General features: G+C 41.8%; 1 protein-coding gene across 1 annotated transcript in view; it reads left to right on the top strand.

Moving 5' to 3' along the window:
• The window catches only part of RNF128 (ring finger protein 128, E3 ubiquitin protein ligase), a 41,706-nt gene extending 21,461 nt beyond the window's left edge, over positions 1-20,245 (top strand). The window contains exons 4-9 of the mRNA XM_026848847.1: positions 6,197-6,444; positions 12,898-12,969; positions 13,545-13,627; positions 16,228-16,324; positions 17,183-17,348; positions 18,830-20,245. Coding sequence (XP_026704648.1) covers positions 6,197-6,444; positions 12,898-12,969; positions 13,545-13,627; positions 16,228-16,324; positions 17,183-17,348; positions 18,830-18,948 — 785 coding nt within the window. The 3' untranslated portion in view covers positions 18,949-20,245. The remainder of the gene's footprint in view (positions 1-6,196; positions 6,445-12,897; positions 12,970-13,544; positions 13,628-16,227; positions 16,325-17,182; positions 17,349-18,829) is intronic.
• Positions 20,246-20,682: the final 437 nt, after the last annotated feature.

The raw sequence follows: 20,682 nt of genomic DNA, 5'->3' as shown, positions 1-20,682 counted from the left end.
CCCCCCCTTAAAAAATGCCTACAAAACTGTTGTCTTAATGAAAGGTTTTCACCACACTGTGTTGTAGCTAGGTCTGCTCCCAAAGGGGAAAGGGTCCCATCATGCTGTTCTACAGCCTGTTTTGGTAAACAGTGATAGACACACTAGAGAGGTTTGGCTTTTGCTGTCTGAGAAAATGAAGATCTCTAGAATTTGCCCTAGGTTACACTGAGACCTTTAAAATGAAATGAAAGGGCCTTTCATGACTTACCTGAAGCTGAATTTTGTTGCTTTAAAGCAAGTTTAAACAATGCAAAATGGTTCCAACGCCTGAACCAGGTAAGAAATGAATTTTGGGTGAGGCTTAGAGGAGCTGACTTGGAGCTGGAGCTCTTGAGTTGACTTCCATGACATGAGAAGCTTTCAAACAGCTGGAAGTTAATTATTCACTGCAAAAAGCTTTGCCAGGGCTTCACAGGAGTTGGAAAAACATACACAGCGTTTGTCAGCGTCACCTCAAGAGTATTGCACAGAGAGAATGTTAAATGCTGCTCTTAGATTAAACTAACGTTCTCTGTGGTGTTAGGTGGGGTTTCAGAGTCAGTGGTAGAGGAGGGGAAAGCATGTGGAGATGGCAAGTTTCTTAACTGAATTTTTTGCTGAAGTTTTGAAGGCACATGGTGTTTTATGTTAAGTACTAGTATATTAGATCTTAAAATGGGTTGCAACAGAAAATAGCATACAGTTGTAAAGCTGGCACTGTGGTTAGCAGTCTGAGCCAGTTCAGTTTTCATGGTTATGGAACTGAAGCGGTAAGTAAGAAATGGGGTATTACAATAAAGATTCCTTAAATTCAAATGCTGAAAATGGTTTTCTTAAAACTAAACTTGTTTTCTGGCACGTAATTGGCTGGGGGACTTAAATACGGCCTCCATAAGCTTGAGGGGGTTTTGCTAACACATCAGAGATGCAAATTACGGGAGGGCGTGCTCTTTCCTCCTCTTCCCAGGTTGTTTTTCAGATTTATTAAATGTGCAATGCAAAAGCTAAATTAAGATTAACACGGGGGCAAAGTTTTCTCTCTTTTTTTTTTTTTTTTTTTTTTTTTTTTCCCTAACATCTGGAAGAAAAGTCAAAGATCTGAAAGTGAAACAACAAAGTTTGACTTCAGACTGGTTGGAGCTTTGAGGAGAGCAGCATGCACAAACAGGCCTGTTTTCCTCCTCTTGAGCTGGCTGCCACACATGGTGTGGTTTCAACTTGTAGGAGCCTGCACTGGAGTGTCTGGGAGGCAGGATTTTACCCTGGAAAACACACGGCTGTAGCAACACCCTGCTCTCCTCAGGGGGAGATTTGCTTACCAAAGCTGTCTCAGAAGGGATGGTTGCTGTGGAAGCAGCTGTGGGTGAAGTTTAGGCAGTACCCTGTGTTAGTTCTGATGCTTTCCTGCAGTGAGGGGATTGGCTGCAAGGCTGGAGATGCAGGACACAAGGGATAAATTTTAGTTATGGTTAAGGTAGGGTTCAACTTTCATCCCAATGGGGAAAGCTGTCTGTTAAGTTCACGCGTACAGGTAGCAGCTGTGCTCTTGGAGGGCTGATGGAGCCTCCCCGGTCTCCCCAACAAGCACAGATCTCAAGGCCATGAGCAAACTCACTGTCACCATTGCAGAGCCTCTTGTGGGCAGAACCTTCCTGCAAGTCTATGCTGTGGCTGTAGTCTCTGGCTTTTAAGTCTTACTCTACTGTATTTAGTCCGCTTGGAGTACTAGTATATCTCCCTTCTGAAATTTTATTTTTTCTTTCTTTATTATAGAAGGGCTTTAACAGTAGTGAGTTTTGGGGGCTGGGCAGAAAACTTTCACTCGTGTAGCTTCTATTTACTGCAAAATGTGGTGCATTCCTTAATCTCTGAATCTACTTGACAGTTTGTGAACCCCAGACCTGGAAGCTGTACCATAACTACCTGGAAGGGTAGACAACTTCAGTTCTCTACAGAGGAATGAGAAAGGAATGCTCAGTACAAGATATTAATAATCAGTATCTAGAGAAAAACAGTTCCCTTTTAATTAAATAAAAAGACATTTCACTGTAACATCCAGGGAAACCTGCTTGTAGTGTTTCTAGAAGTTGTTGTTATACTTGTAATATGCCTGAGAAGGAGGTAGTTCTTCTAAGCTGCTTCATATCTTCACCTGCATGGGGGAGGAAGGAAAAAAAAATCAAGTTTGGAAATCCCACCTTCTGTGGGAATCAGCTTGCAGGTTTGTTCACCCTGAGAACACTGTGACAGCTCTTCTGAGTTGCTTCTGTGGGGAGAGGGTTTATGATGATAGCTGTGCAAGAATGGAGACGGTGGAAGCATCAGTGCTGTGCTCTAGCATGGATCTGCAGTGCTAGTGTTGCCTTGAGGTGTGCCGTGGAGTCCCACCGTACTTAGCAATGGCACACAGAGGCTTGTCTGGGACTTAGCCATGTGCAGTGGCCCAAAGAACTAAAGTTCTGGTTATCCTGTACATTGAGTATACTTAATCTGAATTGGGTAAGCAATACTTTCCCATCCCTTGTTTTGAAGCAGGGGATTTGGTTGGCCCCAAGACCTAATCCTTGCCGTCATGTGCTTTAATGCATGAACAGGTTGTGATTTTTAGCTAAAAATGACTGCTGCTAAGGCATTGATTAAGTTATGTTGCAGTCTGCTAAATATTGGGGGGTGACTGTTCTCCAGGACCAACAATTTCCTTGGTTCAAAATAGGTTTATCTGTAGCACATACACGAGTAGCACTGAATTACAATAATCCCCTTAATGAATGTGAAAAAGCAGGTGTTTACTGTGCAAAAATTAATGCTCCCAGTTCTGTGCACCTCTTGCACATTGCATTTCTCTACTGAATTGTCAGACCTGTAGCTCTGTTTACAGGGAGCAGGAGTGTAATGGCAGAACAAGCGAAGCCTTTGCAGGGCAGAGTTTAATATAGATATAAATATTTATATATAAAAATAGATTTAGTTACATAAATAGATGCAACTCCACTCTGCATCTAAGTAAATCTGATACAGGAAGGTAAAACTTTGATCCCAGTCATGCACTCTCCTTGCTTGCCAAATGTGCTCGTGTCCCAGCTCCTCCTCCACCACAACGAACGATTTAAAGTCTTGTGCTTCATCTGTGCCAACCTGTATCGCAAACCAGCATCCTTCAGATTTTTGACCAGCGTGCTGCCTTCCGATTTCTTCAAAACTCCAAATATACAGAGGCAGACTATATTTGTGTAAGGTCTTGAATAACTTTCCTTCTCCAATTTCACGGGATATGGGAAAGGAGAGAGGCTGGGAAATGTTTAATTGCTTCTGTTTAGCAATGAGCCCGTTATTAGCTAAATAGGCAGCAGCTTAATCTCACCTTCTAATGTCCTTTAAACTGTTACAGAAAGCTCTACCTGAATCACAAAAGCTGATGCCTAGGCAAGGAACCTGTGTTTCTGTGAGGTTTTTGCCAGGCAGAAACTGATTTTCTTCTTGCTTTGCTGGAGTCTGGGGTCGGAGGGGAAGCTGACAGTTCAGGGCAGCTGCTGCGCTTGAGACACCTCTGCAGATGTCCCCTCAAATATTCCCATTAAGATGCCCAAGTACTGTCAGGAGCTGCTCTCTAGGTTGGTGGTTTCCAGGCCACGGTGACACGTTTCAGTCATTGTCATGGTGGACCCCATGTAGTGGCTCAGGAAACGTTGTGGGTGGATGATCCTAGCTGGTTTGATTCTAGAAGCACAACAGTAGTGCTAAACATGGATTCTGGGCTTCTATCTTTGCGTCAGGCTAACAGGGCATCATCGAATCTCCTCTTGACAGACAAGGAGGCCTTGTCTTGTGCCAGGTAAGGGTGATGCCCCCATGACAGGCCCTGTGTGATGGTGACAGAGCTTTGTTCCTCTCCAGAAGGAGCTTCCAAAGTGACTAAACTCCTCCTGTGCCACTGATGGCCAGAACTTAGATGCAGTTTCTGGGTAATTTTCCCCTGTTGTTGGCATAAGGCATTTGGTTAACTTCATGTGTGATGTCAGGTTACCTCACCTGTAATTGCCTTTAGAAATTAACTGTTGGTCCTAAGAGTTTGTATTACAAAATATTGAAGGTGGATGCTGATGTATGCCAGTGGGGGTTCGCTCCAAGGTGGGGAGCATAGTGCGGGTGCTGATGGAAATGACTGCTCTCTCCCTCCCGACCTTGTTGCTCCAGTGTCAAAGCTACCAGCTGACCACTTGCATGTGTTTATCTAAACCAGAGCTGACACTGCAAGAGGAATCTCGGGGGAAAACTGTCAGGAAAAGACCTAGAAATGTCATCTAATGACATCCTGGTGAACTGATTAGCCTGAAACTTAAATGGAAGACTTTTTTTTTTTTTTTTTCTTTAAGGGTAAAACATTCACAACTGATGGTTTAGTAGCTGAAGTGGTTTTGCAGGATGATGGTGACATTTCATTAGCAGGAGTCCCTACGCTACATTGTGTTGCGCATAACCACAAGCTATATTTGACTAGTGACACATGCAGGAGGGAAGGGGGGAAAAAAAACAAGTGGTTGGTTTTTTTTTCTTTTTTGGCAGGCTTTTTATTTTCTTGTTGCTACAGCTTGTTCTTCCACACTTTCTTCCATGCTTATGAAAGTCTCGGCTTCTGACTTGACCCATGCTTAATTCTTTACTTGCTCCTAACACCTGACTCCAGCTCATTTTATAACTGATGTATAAGCCCTAGTTCATCATAAAGGAGAGTAGTTGCTGTCTGGCTGATTAGTTTTGTTTCGTTTTGGGTTTTTTTCCTCTTCTCTGTATGAGGTACTTCTTATTACAAGGAGCTTTCTGAATAAAAGATTAGTTTAGTCACACTGAGGAGAGTTGCAAGACATCATGCTTAGCCATCTTGGATCAAAGGCATTATGTGGGCAAGTTGGAAAACTATTAAGTGCTTTCAAATACGAGCCTTTGTGGTTTAACACCAATTCTAGGGCTTTTTTTATAGCTGAAAGTTGCCTAAGGTTTCTCTTAATGGAGGGGGGAAAAAATTGGTCTCCCCATTAAAAGTGTTTGGCTGGGAGGTGAGCTAAAAATAACACTTATGTAATAGCCTTTATTCCTTTACCATGCAATATCTATTTTGGATGTTGTGCACCTGATGGTTTAATGCAGTGAGACTCCTGACCAGCTAGTCTTCAAATCCACTTTTCTTGTATTTAGTTTGTCACTGGTCTAGTGACAATTTACTCTTCTCCCTTTCTCCCTTTTTTTCCTCTTAAGAGACTCTTTTTTTATATTGGGACTGCCTGAAGTTCCTGCAAATAGTATCAAGTGTCGTCAAGCACTTGCTTGTCACTAAAATGAAAGCAGCTTTGTTCTGGTCTGTACTTGGTAACCGGAGTTGCTTGAAATTTCTTCCTACCATAAAATTCCTTCCTTGGTTCCTCTGATGGCTTGTCATGACATTCAACTGAGTAAATGAAATCTGTTGTTAAAATCTGGATGGAGTTTGCAGTCTGCCACCAACTGTTTAGAAGCCAGGCACACCTCCGTATTTGCTTCCCTCTGAATTTGCATTAGAAACCAACAACAATATTTATAGTTCACAACCAGATTTCACTCAAACACTTCTCAATTGCTTCTGAAAATACAGAAGCAAAAGCTGATCTGTGGCTTTGATTGCTCAGTGTCTGGGGAGGTTCTTAACAGTACTGTCAAATTTAGAAAAGAGGTGTTAAGAAGTAGCAGTGGAGCAGGGAGGGAGTCAGATCCATTACAGGAAGGGTCCCTAAGCCACCATCTGTGGACCTGGCATCTCTGAGGTCCTGGAGATACCGCAATCCCTAGTGACCTCACTCTGTATAGGGCTTATTTTTAACTTCATGTAGTCCAAAGGCATGTTAAAATGCAAATTGCCAAAGTCTCAAGTCTAAAATAATGACAATGCCTGTCCTACATGGGAGTGAGGAGTGCTATGGAGAGGAATGAATTCTACCTATGACCTGTACAAGTGAACCATATTTAACCATACATACCTTTCAAACAGGTGGAGATGACACAATTCCATCAGTGCACGTTGAATCTGCAAATGCTAGTTAGAAACTTTCCAGTCTGTTCTTTAGCACTTGAACTGGAACATCTAAGACAATGACTTCTATACAACCCCTGGGAATTGAGCATGGATTCTCTTTCTCCTTTGCAGGTGCTGAAAGGATTGTTGCAATCATGATTGGCAACCTGAAAGGCATGGAGATCTTACACCGGATTGAGAGTGGCATGAAAGTGACGATGGTTATTGAAGTGGGGAAAAAACATGGTCCTTGGATGAATCAATACTCCATCTTCTTCATCTCAGTGTCATTTTTCATCGTCACAGCAGCAACCATGGGCTACTTTGTTTTTTATTCTGCTCGGAGACTCAGGATCGCCAGGGCCCAGTCCAGGACTCAGGTAAGTTTGTGTGTGCCATTGCTTGTTTTATACCCTTGAGCTGTGGATCTTGAGGGCAAAATACCAGTTGAGCACCAAAATTATTGAATTTGTTCATTTCATGGGAAAGCGAGTGTGATCTTTAAAATGCTAAAAGATATATCTTTAAACAGCTTAAAACTTTCCAAAGAAACAACAAAAAGTAAACTGTCTGGAGAAAGCAACTGATCATGTTTATTATAGTTAACTTTGTCTCCTACAAATTTTACTCCCTGAACTGTAGTGCAGCAGTAGTGCTGATATACTGGAGGCGGTGAGAGCGCTGAACTGCTTTTAGCTGACCCTCACACTTCCCACGTAGCGCTGCCTATGTGCTAGCTGTAATGTGAGACACGACTGCAACCATGTCTGCAAAATGGTGCATGACTTTGGGCCACCTTTAGACCACAAGTTGGGGAGCTGCTGCTTGTTGAAAGCTGCTTTCTGACTGAAAGCTTTTTGAGGATTGCAGTGACGCTCTCAATTAGGAGGAAAAAAGCACTGTTAAATTGTGTTCCTTTTAAACCCTAGGCAGGGAGCTGCTAATGAGTTAAGTTTCCAAGTAACTCCCTTCTGTGCGATAATCTGATCAGATGATAGGACTAATGCTTACAGCTTTGTCTTCAGTCTTATTGGACCTGCCTTATACCTGCTGCTTCAGAGCTTAAGCAAAAGCCTTAAAAGTGAGAATAAAGTCCTGGCATGACATCTGTCAGAGGTGATGGGCAGCACTAGGAACAGGATCTGAGTGGGTCAGCTGTGCTTCAGCCTTGCCCTTAGAGGTGTGTTGCAGAGGAGACCATTGGTATTTGCAGTGCTTCTTGCAGAACCTACTTGAACTCTAAAAGAAGAGTTGTTAGTCATCTCCTACAGACAGCAACAGCATGAGCATCTTGCTCTACCTGGGCTCAGAGTATGTGGATTATCTCTGGATCGGTAGTTAAACAGTTAAAGAAGTGACAGACTTCTCTGCCACTACAGAACACCTGCCCTACTCAGGTTCTCTGCTGTCCTGGAACTTTCAGGCCCCTTGAGCAAGATCCTTCTAGCTTTATCAGCTTATTTCAGAAGTTGGACACAGGTGTTGAAATTCAAGCCAATTTCAGGCTTCTGTAACACTTTAGGAGTGGCTTCTTCAAAATGTCAATGTGCAAAACCATCGTTGTTCTTGGCAGGCAGAGAGACTAGCTAGGGTGAACGACAGCAATATTCTCAGAATTGAATGCTGGGTTCAAATATTGGCCAGAGTTGAATGCTGGGTTCTCTCTAGTAATCACAGAACCTAACTCAGTTGAGTTTGTGTTCTGAAATCCTGTAGTCTACGTGTAATCTTGTGGCTGGTGGTCAGCTGGCTATATCCTTACTGAGACTAAAGATCTAACAGTGAGCAGAACTGTATTTGTGCCTTGTCTAAGCTCTGCCTCGGTTTCTGGACTAGACCTTCTCTAAGTGCTTTTGGATGTTCAGGTGTTATGCTACACCTGGAAGTGACATGAGGCTAATAAGGGAATAAGGATACAATAGGGAATAGTTGGAAGAGCAGTATTGGAAGTTGTCATCTGCCTGTGAGATGTAGCATTGCTGGATGCCATATGGAGTTGTCTCTGTATACCTTTCATGGAGCTCTGTAACTTGATGCTGTTCTTGCTGACATCTGTGGAGAGAGATGCACACGCTGTCTCCTGCTGATGAACTCCCTCTTTCATTCCCTGCCATCTGCCCTAGTATGACAACTCTGTTTAATGCTAAACAAACCTGGGCAGGAAAAACTGGGTGCCCTAGAATCTGGTCTACAAAAGACACTGTTTATCAAATCACATGGAATTTTTTCCTGCTCTGAAGGTATTTAGTGGAGCAGTTGTGGAAGTCCAGCTCTATTCTGAGCTATCAGGCTTTCAACAAGCTACAAAGTTTATTAATGCCTCAGTGGTAGAGGGTACTGGGACAATCCAGTCTGCTTGGCTAGCACCTTCACAAACTATTTCTGTCTTGGGCTCTGTGTGCACAAGGAGTTTACTGTAGATTGAAAAATAACATTCATAAATGACATGCCAGTTCCACATGATTTCAGCTGAACTGAAATTAAGGAGCCTTAAAAAGTGCTTTATAAACTATAAGAATAGAAGAAAGCTTCTCTGCTGTCAGGGGGTAAAAATGTACAGTTTTGTAAAAGTGAAACTCAAGACAACAATTGAAAACAGTTCTGGATTTTTATACCATGGCACCTAAAAACTGACCTCTCAATGATTAGATAAGCAAAGAATAACAAGAAAGTTGTTGTTAGTGAAGGTGAACTACAAAAGATGATGCTACAGTCTTCCCTGTTAACCAGCTGATTGGGTTTTCAGGTATATCCAAAGTTTGAGACTTAACTGCTTTAGCTCCATGAAATACTGAGTATTAGTCAAACTACTGATCAACTTGCATGCTACATGGGGAGCTTTCCTGTCATCATTCAGCCCTTTGGAAACTCAGATTGCCTGGACTTCAGTCTGTTATTTGGTGGAGTAAAGGAGTGTGTTTTGTCTCCTTTATTGCACAGATGTCCAAGGGTTATATGTTCTTTTGGGGGGTGTCTTTAGGAAACAGCAAGTGTGGTGATAGTTAAGTATTACAAATTTTCCCTCTTTCAGAAGTGAACTGCTGTTATGAACACATCCCTTTACCTGGGGTTACTACTCTTCAAAGTATCTGTCTGCTTTTTTGACCTTTCCTATGGGGCTGTATTGCTGTTATGAGGAGTCTTGTAAAATGTCAGTCTACCACTTGAAGCAAAACGAACACTTTTGAATTGCTCTACAGAATGCTATGATACGCGATTGTGATATGTGATAATGATGCTCTGCAGCTTGTCTCTTGTTTGTTCAGGTTCAGGTTTGGCTTGTTCTTGTGGACTGAGCCAAGCCCCAGGAGAGCTCTTGCCTTGGACTGAAAAGGGCGATTAAGTTTGAGTCCCGTTTGCTTACTAAGGAGTAGAACAAAAAGAGGGGAGACCATTTTCTAGATCCTTTGTCTCTTCTGTAAAGGCTTCTTGAAAACAAGAGCCTGGCTAGATATAAATTTCATTCATGCATGGGACTAGCAGTAACCCGTGCTTGAACTGGACGGCTTCCAGGTGTTGCCGTATTGGCAATATGATTTTTTGTTTTGGCTTGAGAAAAATCTTCAGACTTCAGTGCTATCTGAAGCAAACTCTTGTTTTATAGATAGGCTGTTGAATACCTTTAAACTTTGCCATTTGCTAATACAGTTTCTATACTTCTTGGTATGACTACTCGCTGCTTCTGGTGAAGGCACTTGCCTTGGATGGCTTGATCACATATAATCCAGGTTTTAAACATGTTCTCTTCAGACTTTTCTTGAAGGCAGCAGCTGTCTCTCAGCTTGAGCAGCAATTGCATACAAGTCAGTAATGTAAAACTGTGCAAAGGTTTTCTTTAAAAAGTTGAGTGATTATTGAGAAGAGCCAGTCATGTAACCTTGCAGTCCAAGCAAAAACATGAGTTTAGTAGTACATCTGCCCTGTGAATTAAAATAGAGTAGCTTTTTTTTTTTTCCTGATGAGCCAGCTAGCTAAGCTGTTTACAACCTGCTAGTTCTTATCTGAATGCGTATTTTCTTCTAGGCTTGAAATTTAAGGCCCCACCTCTGATCTCTTACTGCATTGTGAGGGTCTGTGAGCAAGAAGGTGTTAAGGCAAGAATATGAGGTGGCTTGCTACCTTTCTAGTCAGTGGAGTATTGGCAAATTCAGTTCCTCAATATATTAACCTTTCTTAATAATGCAAAATGGCCAGCGATGTTATCTGTGGCCTGGTTTCTAATTTTAAGCTTGAGTCTTCACTTCCATTGATTTCATAAAGATTAGATGTTGCAGCTGAGAAATGACCTAATTAATGGCTTTGGAGGAGGTGAGTTGCTCAACTTTCCACAATTCAAACCTGTTTTGGTGGCGGTAGCTACGTGTGGGGAAGAACTTCCTTAGCTTACAGGAGAAAAGCAGGAGTTCCTGACCTCCTTAGAGCTTGCCAGTCTGCACTGCCATGACCGTGCCAGGTACCTTGTGCAGAAAGGGTTGGGGATAAAACTGGCAGCATTAGACTAGGAAAGACTGAGGACGAAGCAACAACAAACCTAGTTTTCCCAGTTAGGAACCTCTCTACTTCAGTATGCTAGAGCCTGGATAGGAGCTGGGACCTGACCTGATTTGTAATGTCCTGATTCTTTTTTTTTCCTGACTCAACTTAGCTATTTTTTCTAGAGTTGCTGGGTTGGGGCTTTTAGACTTTTAATGTCATTAACATTTAATGTCTGCTTTAAAAACTTGGCTTCACAAAATGCTTTGACATTCCAAGCTTGAGTATCCTGGATCTCCTGGTAGGCTATTGAATAAAAAGCTTCCTCTTCGAAGCTTTCTCCATTCCCCTGTAGGGGTGTTCTGCTGTACTTAGAAAAATCAGTGTTGAAGGTGACTTTGCCATTGGTGCATTTCATGAAGAGCAATTAAACTTGTGCCCAGGCAAAACTTAAAATATTGTTTCAGTAAATTATTAACAATACAGCCAGTTGGGTCCTGTCTAATATTCTTGGCCTGGCATTCGATGTGTAGATTAGATACTGTATGAGGGAGTACATTCCTAGAAAGTTTAGTTTTCAGTTAATAACAAGTAGCACTGATGGATAGTTCTGGCTGTGCATAAGTACAAATAATGCTGCATTCCTGCTTTATGGATGTTACCATGTTTGTTGCTGAAACTTTTGGGGGCCTCTCTTTACTGAGATGAGTATGTGGCTCCTTCTCGGGCTTCAGTCTGAAACACTGACAAGGGGAATATCATGCTAAAGTTAACCTTAAGTGACATACAGAAAGATATATTGATGTCTTCAGCAGAAGAACTTTGTGAGCTTTGAAGAAAACTTGACTAGTTATTATTCCTAAAAATATACCTGAAAACTTGTTTGCATCCTTCACCTTTGGATTGTATGCCTCGCTTCCTTGATAGTTTTTAATAGCGATCACCTATTAAATTCCTAAAAGCATGCACATTGATGTGATGCTGTATCTTAAGACCCCAAAACAATGCTGGTGTACAAATAGATCATTTTGCACCAAAACTGTTTGACAGGGTCTCGGCAGACCATATAAATCAGCTTGTTTGCTTGACTGCTTCAGCACAGGGAATCTTACTCAGACTTGAATTACCAGTTCTTGCTGAGTTTGTTAGGTGTCAGCAGCAGCCTTCCACCTGCTTGTTCCTTCTGTGCTTGTGCCACTATCACTGCACCATCATCCCAGAGAAGACTCTTGTAACAGAACTAAAATGCGTGAAGGGGAAGCAATGCTAGAAAGCTAACATTGTTCTGCACTGAGCAGATGAATTGGGAAGAGGGTTTTTGGTTAGCTGCAAAACTTGAGTCTAGGCTCTTCTCTGGGTAAGTCCCATGTTGGATGGCTTTGCCAGAGCTGTCTGATATGCCTCCATGTCCTGAGGCAGTAAATGCACTGAGGAGGGAGAGGACAGTCATATTCTTGGTGGAAAGGCACCAACCTGTGACCTTTAAACAGAGATGTCTCCTGTGCTAATTAAATGCTTTGCAATGACAGCTGGACAGCAACAGTAGCCAGGCAAGCTGGGCTTCTGCTGTCTGCTCATCTGCTATCCTGACAGCGGCAAGCAAATCATTGCATGAAGGGGAATGCTTCCGCCTCTGCGTTCATTAAAGCTGCCCTGTAATCCACCTGGGGCTAGTAATTTGATTTGTTTCACACCTTATGTCACGGGGAAGGGGAGAAATAGCTCTGAGCCTTTTGTGGGGGTGTTTTGTTTTTTCCTGTGTGCATGCTACTTTGAATCAATATTGAGATAAAACTGCGTTCTTCCACTTGACCAGTGCTAGGAGGCTCCCGAGGCGTTCATGTGCTCTGGAGAGCAGTTGAGGGGTCTAGTTCAGGGTGCACTGCGGGTAGCTGAGGTGATTGGTAAAAATCTCACCCTTCATCAGGATGTGATGTGATTGTGCCAGGAACCTGTCATAAAGTGAGTAGCTAAAATTACTGATTGTTGGACTCCTTGTTCAGTCTTAAGTACCAAGTCAGTTTGAAGGGTTCTGTTTGTTTTGGCTAGGTCTAATCTGATCAAGGTATTATCTTGCATCTTAAAGAAGAAACCCTTGAAGTTCCTGTGCTTTGTGAAAAGTTTAGGTAAAAACACAGCATATGCATCTTGGTGTCATCCAGAGTCAATAACCACATCAGTATGTCCTGAAACTGTTGCATGTTGTCTCTAAATAGCATAGTCATGCTTACTTGGCTTGTTTTGATAACATCTGGGTTATAAAACTGGTGCCTGCTTGCAGTAGGCACCTCGGTAAGTATTAGTAACCACCACTTAAGAGAAAAATGACTGTGTTTAACCAGGACTGCTTTCTGTTACAGCGACAACTAAAGGCCAAGGCTAAAAAGGCCATTGAACAGTTAGAGCTGCGCACCCTGAAGCAAGGGGACAAGGTATGACCGATTCCGTAATCCCCCAAGCATTATGGCACACCCCCTGCGCAGAACCCCGAGCGGTCCTTAGGACTGGAGCAGGCTGCAGAAGTCTCTCTGAGCCCTCAACTGTCTCTTGCAGAGATGGTTCCTCTTTCAGAGCAGGTCCTTTCTGGGGGTGCAAGACTTTCCAGTTTGCACATTCTTATGAATCAAATTACTTTTTTTAGCTGCTTGCTTGTAGTCTTGCTGAGGTGAGAGATCCTAATTTGCTGGTAAACTAGTACATCTAATCAGCTTCCCTGGCTATTCTTTTCGTACCTAAAACTGGAAGTAGCAGTTTCTAAACCTCTGCAGTAGTGCCTCAAATAATCCAGTGATGGTTTGCAGATGGACTTCTAAACCATGGGATTAAATTTTCAATGCTTCTGTTAAAGCATCAGCTTGACTAGGAGTAATCCACACAATGTGTTTATATAAGATTATATATAGGAGCTATTTTAGATTACTTTAGACCCCTCTGCAGTAAATCTGACTGTATTTCAAAGGAAGCTTTCAAAATCTGTTAATGCGGTAAATTTATTTCACTGCTTTAGGAAACTGGTCCTGATGGAGATAGCTGTGTTGTGTGCATTGAGCTGTACAAGCCGAATGAAGTAGTGCGTATTCTGACTTGCAAGTAAGTTGTCTTCTGAAGTGCCCCTTAATCCAAAATCTGGAAGCATGCCTCTTTCTGGTTGTTCCTTCTGCTGTGTTAACAAAGCTGATCAAACTTTAATCAAGCTGTTGCACAGCAAGAATTCTTGAATCTCTGTCAAACAGTGTTTTGAACAACAGGAACTGTGTAAATGGACACTTGTAGTGTGCCCCGATGGCCTGTGTTCATAACTTCCCCTGTGAGTGAATTGACAAGTGTAACTTGGCAGACCACAGTGTCTCTCCAGGGAATGCCAGGGCTTTTTATTCACCAGCAAAGGAATAAATCTTTAAGGATGTTACCTCTAAATTGCAGAGAACTGGCAAAACTATGCCCATTTCTTGTCACTTAGTTTACTGGTTACTAAGAGTGTTGTGTTCCTGCTGAACTTGTTAAACCATGCCAACTTCTGTAGTTTAGAAGAAAGCACTTCTGTTCTTGTATGCATCATCCGAAATAGAGACCAAAATAGAGCTGTAGCAGTTTATTTTTCTAGAATTCTCTGCTGTTGTATCCCATTGCTCTGCTGCTGTGGAGGCCCAGTCTTATAGCACTAAGGGTTTAACTTGATTGCTCCTAACATGAGCAATGAAGCATTTTCAGAGCTTAAGGAAACTTGCTCTGTGGGACTTCCCCCTGTACCTGCTGAGTGAGATTGCTATGGCAGAGCTTCTAAAATCAGAGGACTGCAGTGTGAAGTGCATAAATCTTGTATGGGAAGAGGTTTTTGTAGCCCTTGGGGAGGGTTACAAAAAAGCCCTTGGAAAAATTTTGACATAGGAAAAGTCAAGTTCTGAAGAATAGAAAAATCTGTAGCTGCTGTTGTGTGCTGAGCAGTGTTATTTGTTAAACACTATCAAATCTGAGCTGGGGTTACCTTTGTACCAGGTTAGTTTTGCAAAAGCTTTCTCTGCTCCCAAGCAGTAGGGCTTCTGAGCTGTTTCGATATCACGAAGCTGGCCTGTTAAGGTGTTATCAACAAACCTCCTTGATCTAATGCTTAATAGCTTAGAAAAACCCAGAACTGAATAAGCTGTCAGACACATGTGTTAATGATTATTCAGTTGTCTTGTCAGGTTTATGCTCATAGGTAGTGCTGTTTAGTAATGAAGTAAGTCCCATGAGTACAGAAGCATTTAGACAATCTCTAGATACTTTTGGCTGATAGGAGACCTGTCTTCTCATTATTTCCCTATAAACCCTACTAATCTTGATATGAACTTGCAAACAAAGAATGACTTATTAGGTTAAGAGGAGAGTAACTTTTTGAGTGTATTCTTTATACACAAATTTACAGCATTATGCTTTGCTCTGAGAGTGCTTTTACATGTTTATGATGTTTCATTCCTCTTTGGTCCAAATGTGGCTTTAAGGAACTAGTTTAAGATGACTGCATTTACTTGATAGTCTTCACCAATGGTAATCTCTGGCCTTATTAAATTCTTTCATATGAATTATAAACTGATATTTACTGCAATAACATACTTGATGTTGGTGGTTGACCTCAATGCTGAGACCCCACTTGTTGAAAGCATTTAAGTATTTCCATGAAAAAAACAAGCAATCAAATGCTCCTGTGAGTCACATGAGTGGTATCTAAGTGTCTGGGGTGTGTGTATTTGCAGAAGGCATTCTTGTCCAGGTAGTCAAACTGAAGGCATTTATAGTAGCAGAGGTACACAAGACCAGTATTAAGTCCAAGTATTTAAAGTAGTTGCGCATTGAGGAAGTTTCAGGTTGTACTCTAGACATCATGTTGATGCAGCTGGAAGGAGGTGCTGGTTATGCGGGCTGAATTGGAGAGTCCTGGTATCATGATGGGGTGTAGGATAGTGAGCACTGGCTGTGGTGATCTCTGTACTTGTCTCATAATAGAGTTCTGATTAATATTGAGCAGTGCCTATCTGCCTTGATATTTCTATTCAGGTTGAGGGAACAGGCAGATTACAGGATTTCAAGTCATCCTCCTAAATCTGTGGCCTAATTCAGACCCACTGTAGAATTAAGTGTCTTCATAGAAGCACACATTTGCATCTGTAATGGCTAAACTGTATTTATTTTCTTGAGTACACAGCCTGCCAAATATCCCCTTGGAATACACAGTGAGTGCATAGACAAAGTAAATCTGTGGGAATATAGTTTATCTTGAGGGCATAACTGTCAGATGATTTTTCTGTGTAGTTTTAACAGAAACAAATGCTGTTAGTCATCTGCATGTGCATGACAGAAGTTAATATTAAAGCTAAGGCTGAGATGTCAGTATTTGTATTAGTTAAATTATTGGCTGGGTTGTACTGTACACAGATTTAAAAACAAAACAAAACAAACAACAACTTAAGGCTGATGTAGCGAAGATGATAATGCTGAATTCTAGCAACTTGTGTGGAGATACTAATAAGCATAAACTGGCTACAGATTGAGAGACTAACTATCCATAACCTTACACTGAAACTTGTGGCAAAATAAGGTAATCCATTCTAGAATGAATAAATTCTCCGTGTTTCTAAATGGGCCTTCATAGCTGCCATGTGAACTTTTTTCCTGGTGTGAAACTGAACTTGTTGGTTACCTTCTTCCACCAGCCATCTCTTCCACAAGAACTGTATTGACCCCTGGCTTCTGGAACGCAGGACGTGCCCGATGTGCAAATGTGACATACTCAAGGCTTTGGGTGTTGAGGTAAGTCAGTAGTCTCTTAGAGGCAGATGCCATTATCAGTATTACACTATCGTAGTAACCACATATTAAGCTATTTAATGCTGCCTCTGGAGTGCAGGTGATAAGCACAAGCGTTGCCATGTCAATGGCAAGATACTACAGGACTAATTGCCATTTCCCCTTCAGCAAAGCCTGCAGCTGACCTGGTCTGAGTTGGTATCATCTAAAGCCTTGGGCAAAACATCAACTAAAATTGATTGTAGTGCATGACTGAAGAATTGCTCCTAACTCTTGTGCTTGCAGCTAAGGGTGTTTCTCAAAGCTTCAGGCAAATTTTGACAATTTGTACTGTCCCTGAAACCAGCCTCTGTTCAGTTACTAAGTACCCAGAGTCCTTGAAAGGTGAATGTGTTGGCATGTATGGCTTTTCTGGAGCCACATGACTTCCTGGGATATATAAGGAGTTTCTGATCTGTTCTATAACTGCTCATTGTGGCAAGTGCCAGGGGAAGATGCTGTTGCCAATTCCTGATGCTGCCTGGACCAGCTGAAATATATGTCAGAGTTTGCCTGGGGGAGGGAGATCTGCACCGAGTGGAAGGAAGAATCTATTTTCCTGGCACTGGGCAGCAAAAGGGAAGAGCTGACTGAAGAATGCAGAGGCTGCATCTGAACTTCTCACTCAATTAGGCAGGAACTAGTTTTCACCTATGATGCTGGAGGTTAACAGTAGAGTGGTTTGTTTTTTTTTTTCAATTTTAAACTTTTTTTTCCTGGGTAAAAGTTCACTAGACTCCAGTACTCGCATGCATTGGTCTCCTGGAAAGATGCAGCCTCCTACAAAGTTCTAACTTAACTGTTTTCTCTTTTTTTATGAAGGTGGATGTAGAAGTGGCTGAGTCTGTGCAAGCCACAGTATCCAGTAGGACATCAAATGTCTATATTGTTAATGAAGATGATAATCAGAGTGAAACAGCATCATCTGGATATGCTTCTGTCGAAGGAGCTGATGAATCTGCTCTGGAGGAACATGCACCATCGGAAAGTGCGTCTACTGTTTCTACTGTCTTGCTAGATTGCATTGCACTTTGCTTATGTATGCCGTGAATTAGGGTGGGGAATTGCTTTAACATCTCACTGTGCTTGAATACCTTGTCTTTTGGGGTAATCTTACCTTTTGTCTTAGCACTTGATGCTGACACTTGGTCTTTGTTTTCAAATGGAACACAACCTAAATGTGAATTAGAAACTGAAGCCTATGGAAAGAGTAGTTGAAAATCAGAGGGTTACTACTTAGAGGGCAAAGAGATTTTTATTAACATGTCCCTCATCGTTGTCTATTTGGAAATCTCATTTAGATGAGTGAATCCTGCTTTGCCACCAGATCTGTCTGCTTTTAGTAGTTAATTATTTACAGAAAACTTCTGGGGTGTCAGTCCTGCTCTAGCTTAAATGATGCGAAATAGAGATGACAGATACTTCAACTGAATTTCAGATTTTGCCAAGGCTGAGTCATCCTTGAACACTTTCAGAGAATTTTAATTGGAAAAGACTATCAGCTTTTCCAAATACCTTATCTTTTTGAACAGCAGCAAGCTAACTGAAAATGTCTTTTTAGTGCTCAACTTTGCCAAAACACACTTAGTGTTGCTGTTGATTTAAAAAAAAATTGACAGATTCCAGATAAACAAACAAAAGTAACTGTCCCCTGGATTGTGGAATGGCCTTGGGAAGAGGATTGAGCAGGGAAGCTTACAGAGGGAAAAGGGATGCTCTGGCTGTGTTTCCTTAGATTTCCTTTAGGAAGCCTAGCTGATAGGAAAACGTGGGATTTGCTGCCTGCCTGTTGTAGGATAGGTTGCTGCAGTGAGTGACGTGTACAGGAGTGCATTGTTTAGGCATCCCAGTAGAGTAGGGGGCACTTCCTATGAGCTAAACAGTCAGAAGTTGAAATTGAATCCCTATAACTAGTGATGCTGCATTAGTTACATGGCTCAGGCCCTTGTGTATTGTCACTTTGAGTGACAAGGACACACACTAACACCATCCTAACAAGGTTATTCTGTCGGGAGAAAGCCTTCCTCTCTGAATCAGCCTGTGTTCCACAGTTTATCCTGAGCTTAGTCCCTAGAAGTTGCTCCTGATGCCTGTCTTCAGCAGCCCTAAAATTATGAGAATTGCCAATCTCCTTAGAGTTGGATTTCATAGCCTCACGTGGCCTTCTGCCACTTGACCACACAACCTAGGCTTCTTCAGCCCTAGTGAGAAGTGAATTCCAGTTCGAAGCAGATACCTCTAGAAATGACAAGTAGTGTCAAGAATGGGCTCACCAACTAATGAGGGGCAGAAGAAGAGTGGTAGCTGGAGGATAGCCTCAGATTTCCCACTCTGCAGGAAAAGTGCTGGGAAAAGACTCCACTCTAGTGGGCTTGTGGGAAATAAAGCAAGCGTGGTTTGCTTTAAGGTAGCAAAGCTTGATTATGACACTTCTTAACTTGTCTTTTTCTTGGTTTTTTTTCTGGACAGATGACAATATGCAGCTTGTAAACAATGAATCCCAGCCCTCCGCTGGGACCATCCTTCCGCACATTGACAACCCAAGTTTTGAGGCAGATGAAACACAAGTTTGTGAAGTCAGGTCCTAAGAACATACCCAGCAACATGGTGTAAGCCTTCTGCAAGGAGCTGCCTACTGCCATCACATGCATACCAAACATTGCAAGACAGTAGCAGAAGAACATTGCCTTGACAATGCTGAGATAAAATAGACTTGTTCAAATCATAATCGTATGGTTTGCAATTCTTTAAAACTGCGTCTCCCATGTGGAATTTAGTTTTAGCACTCTTCAAATAAAGCTGTCTTTAAATACAAAGAAAACCATCAGATTTTAACACTAAAGTTCAATTCTCAGCAAAACTTCTCTTCAGTGTTTGAGTCATTTAAATAAGGAGATTCTTTGTCATAGCTGTCTCTGGGAGTTGTTTTGACTTGGGGTTGTCATTTATTGTTTTTAATTCAATTGGATTTTTCACTGTAAGCAAATTGATTTTGATCTGGTTTAATAGTTATTTACCAGACAGTTTGGTTTAAAGCAACACTGTATTTAATATTTCAGTGCACTAATTTGGTAGGAGAAAGTACAAACTAATGCCTGTCAAACTGGATTTTTGCCCATAGTGTCTTTGGTTCTCTAGTAAACAGACTGATTCTCTACCTCTCAACTCCAACCTGCCAACCACACATTCCTAAAGGGAAAAGAGAGCTTCAAGCTGACAGGCCAAACCTGACTTGCACAATACTGTAAAGGGAACAATTGTAAGAACTTTTTAAACCTGTTGATACTAGACAGTCTGAAAGATCCTCCGTGATTTTTTGGGAGTTATAACCATCTCTAGCACCAGCAATATGCCAGAGTCCTGGCTTTGAGAGTCTGCGTTGACTTCAGGAAGACTGAACTAAAGATTAAAAGATAGATTCTTCCCAAAGGATCTGCTGTGTTTTGTTCAGAAAATGATCCAGCCTCTGAAAAATGCTGGACTGTTGCTGTGCATTGTCTTGCCTGTGTGCTAAAGCTGCTGCAGGGAGAGCTGACGTCCTGTAAACAAACGACGAGAAATTGTCTGCTGTCTGTGGGGAGTTGGAACTGAGGACGAAGAGGAACACTGGGTGCCTCAGTAGTGAGTGTGTAGGGCCTTGCCCAGCAAAGGTAACTAAGGACATCTTACAGATGCACTTTATTTTTTTATCTCTGTATCTATGGCTTGTTTCTAACGTTAGCAGAACTTCGTCTTAAAGCCCGCAATAAAGTACTATTGAATCTGGAGAGGAAAAGCAATGCATTTTCTTAGCTATAGTACATTTAAAATTGTTGTAAATATTTCATGATTTGTATTGAATTTGAATATGAAAATGTAAATAAAACTATATTTTGATGACCCTGACTGACATTAAATGTTGATTACCAGCTCTGAGCGGAACAGATGCTGAATTTGCTCTGTCCCACAACCCTAAAACTCATTTGGTTTTGGGAGGCCAAGAAGCAGCAGTGCTTGCTCACACTAATTGGAATAAGGAGTATGAATAATGTGCAGGGTGCTACTGTTACATAGATTGAAATTGTGTTGAGAGGCTTAAACCTGGTAGCTGTACTCTATAGAAAAAAAACAAGGAGTTTAGGGTGTGTTCAGTGAGCTGCTTGATACATTTCTGAACTGTTCTAGGCACCTTTGGGCCAAGACAGTTATATATGAACTCTTCAGATTGCATCTCACTTTCCTGTCAGGCTCCTCAGCATCCCTCCCTTACTCAAAAGTTTATGCTTGCTTCGCATGATAAAGCATTTTAAAAACAAATGCCTTTGGTTCTGTACTATGCGATT

This window comes from Athene cunicularia (assembly GCF_003259725.1).
Source record: "Athene cunicularia isolate RWA chromosome 4 unlocalized genomic scaffold, athCun1 chr4_part3, whole genome shotgun sequence".
NCBI lineage: Eukaryota > Metazoa > Chordata > Aves > Strigiformes > Strigidae > Athene > Athene cunicularia.
Note: the sequence above shows the minus strand (reverse complement) of the source record. Positions and strands in the feature narration are given on the sequence as shown.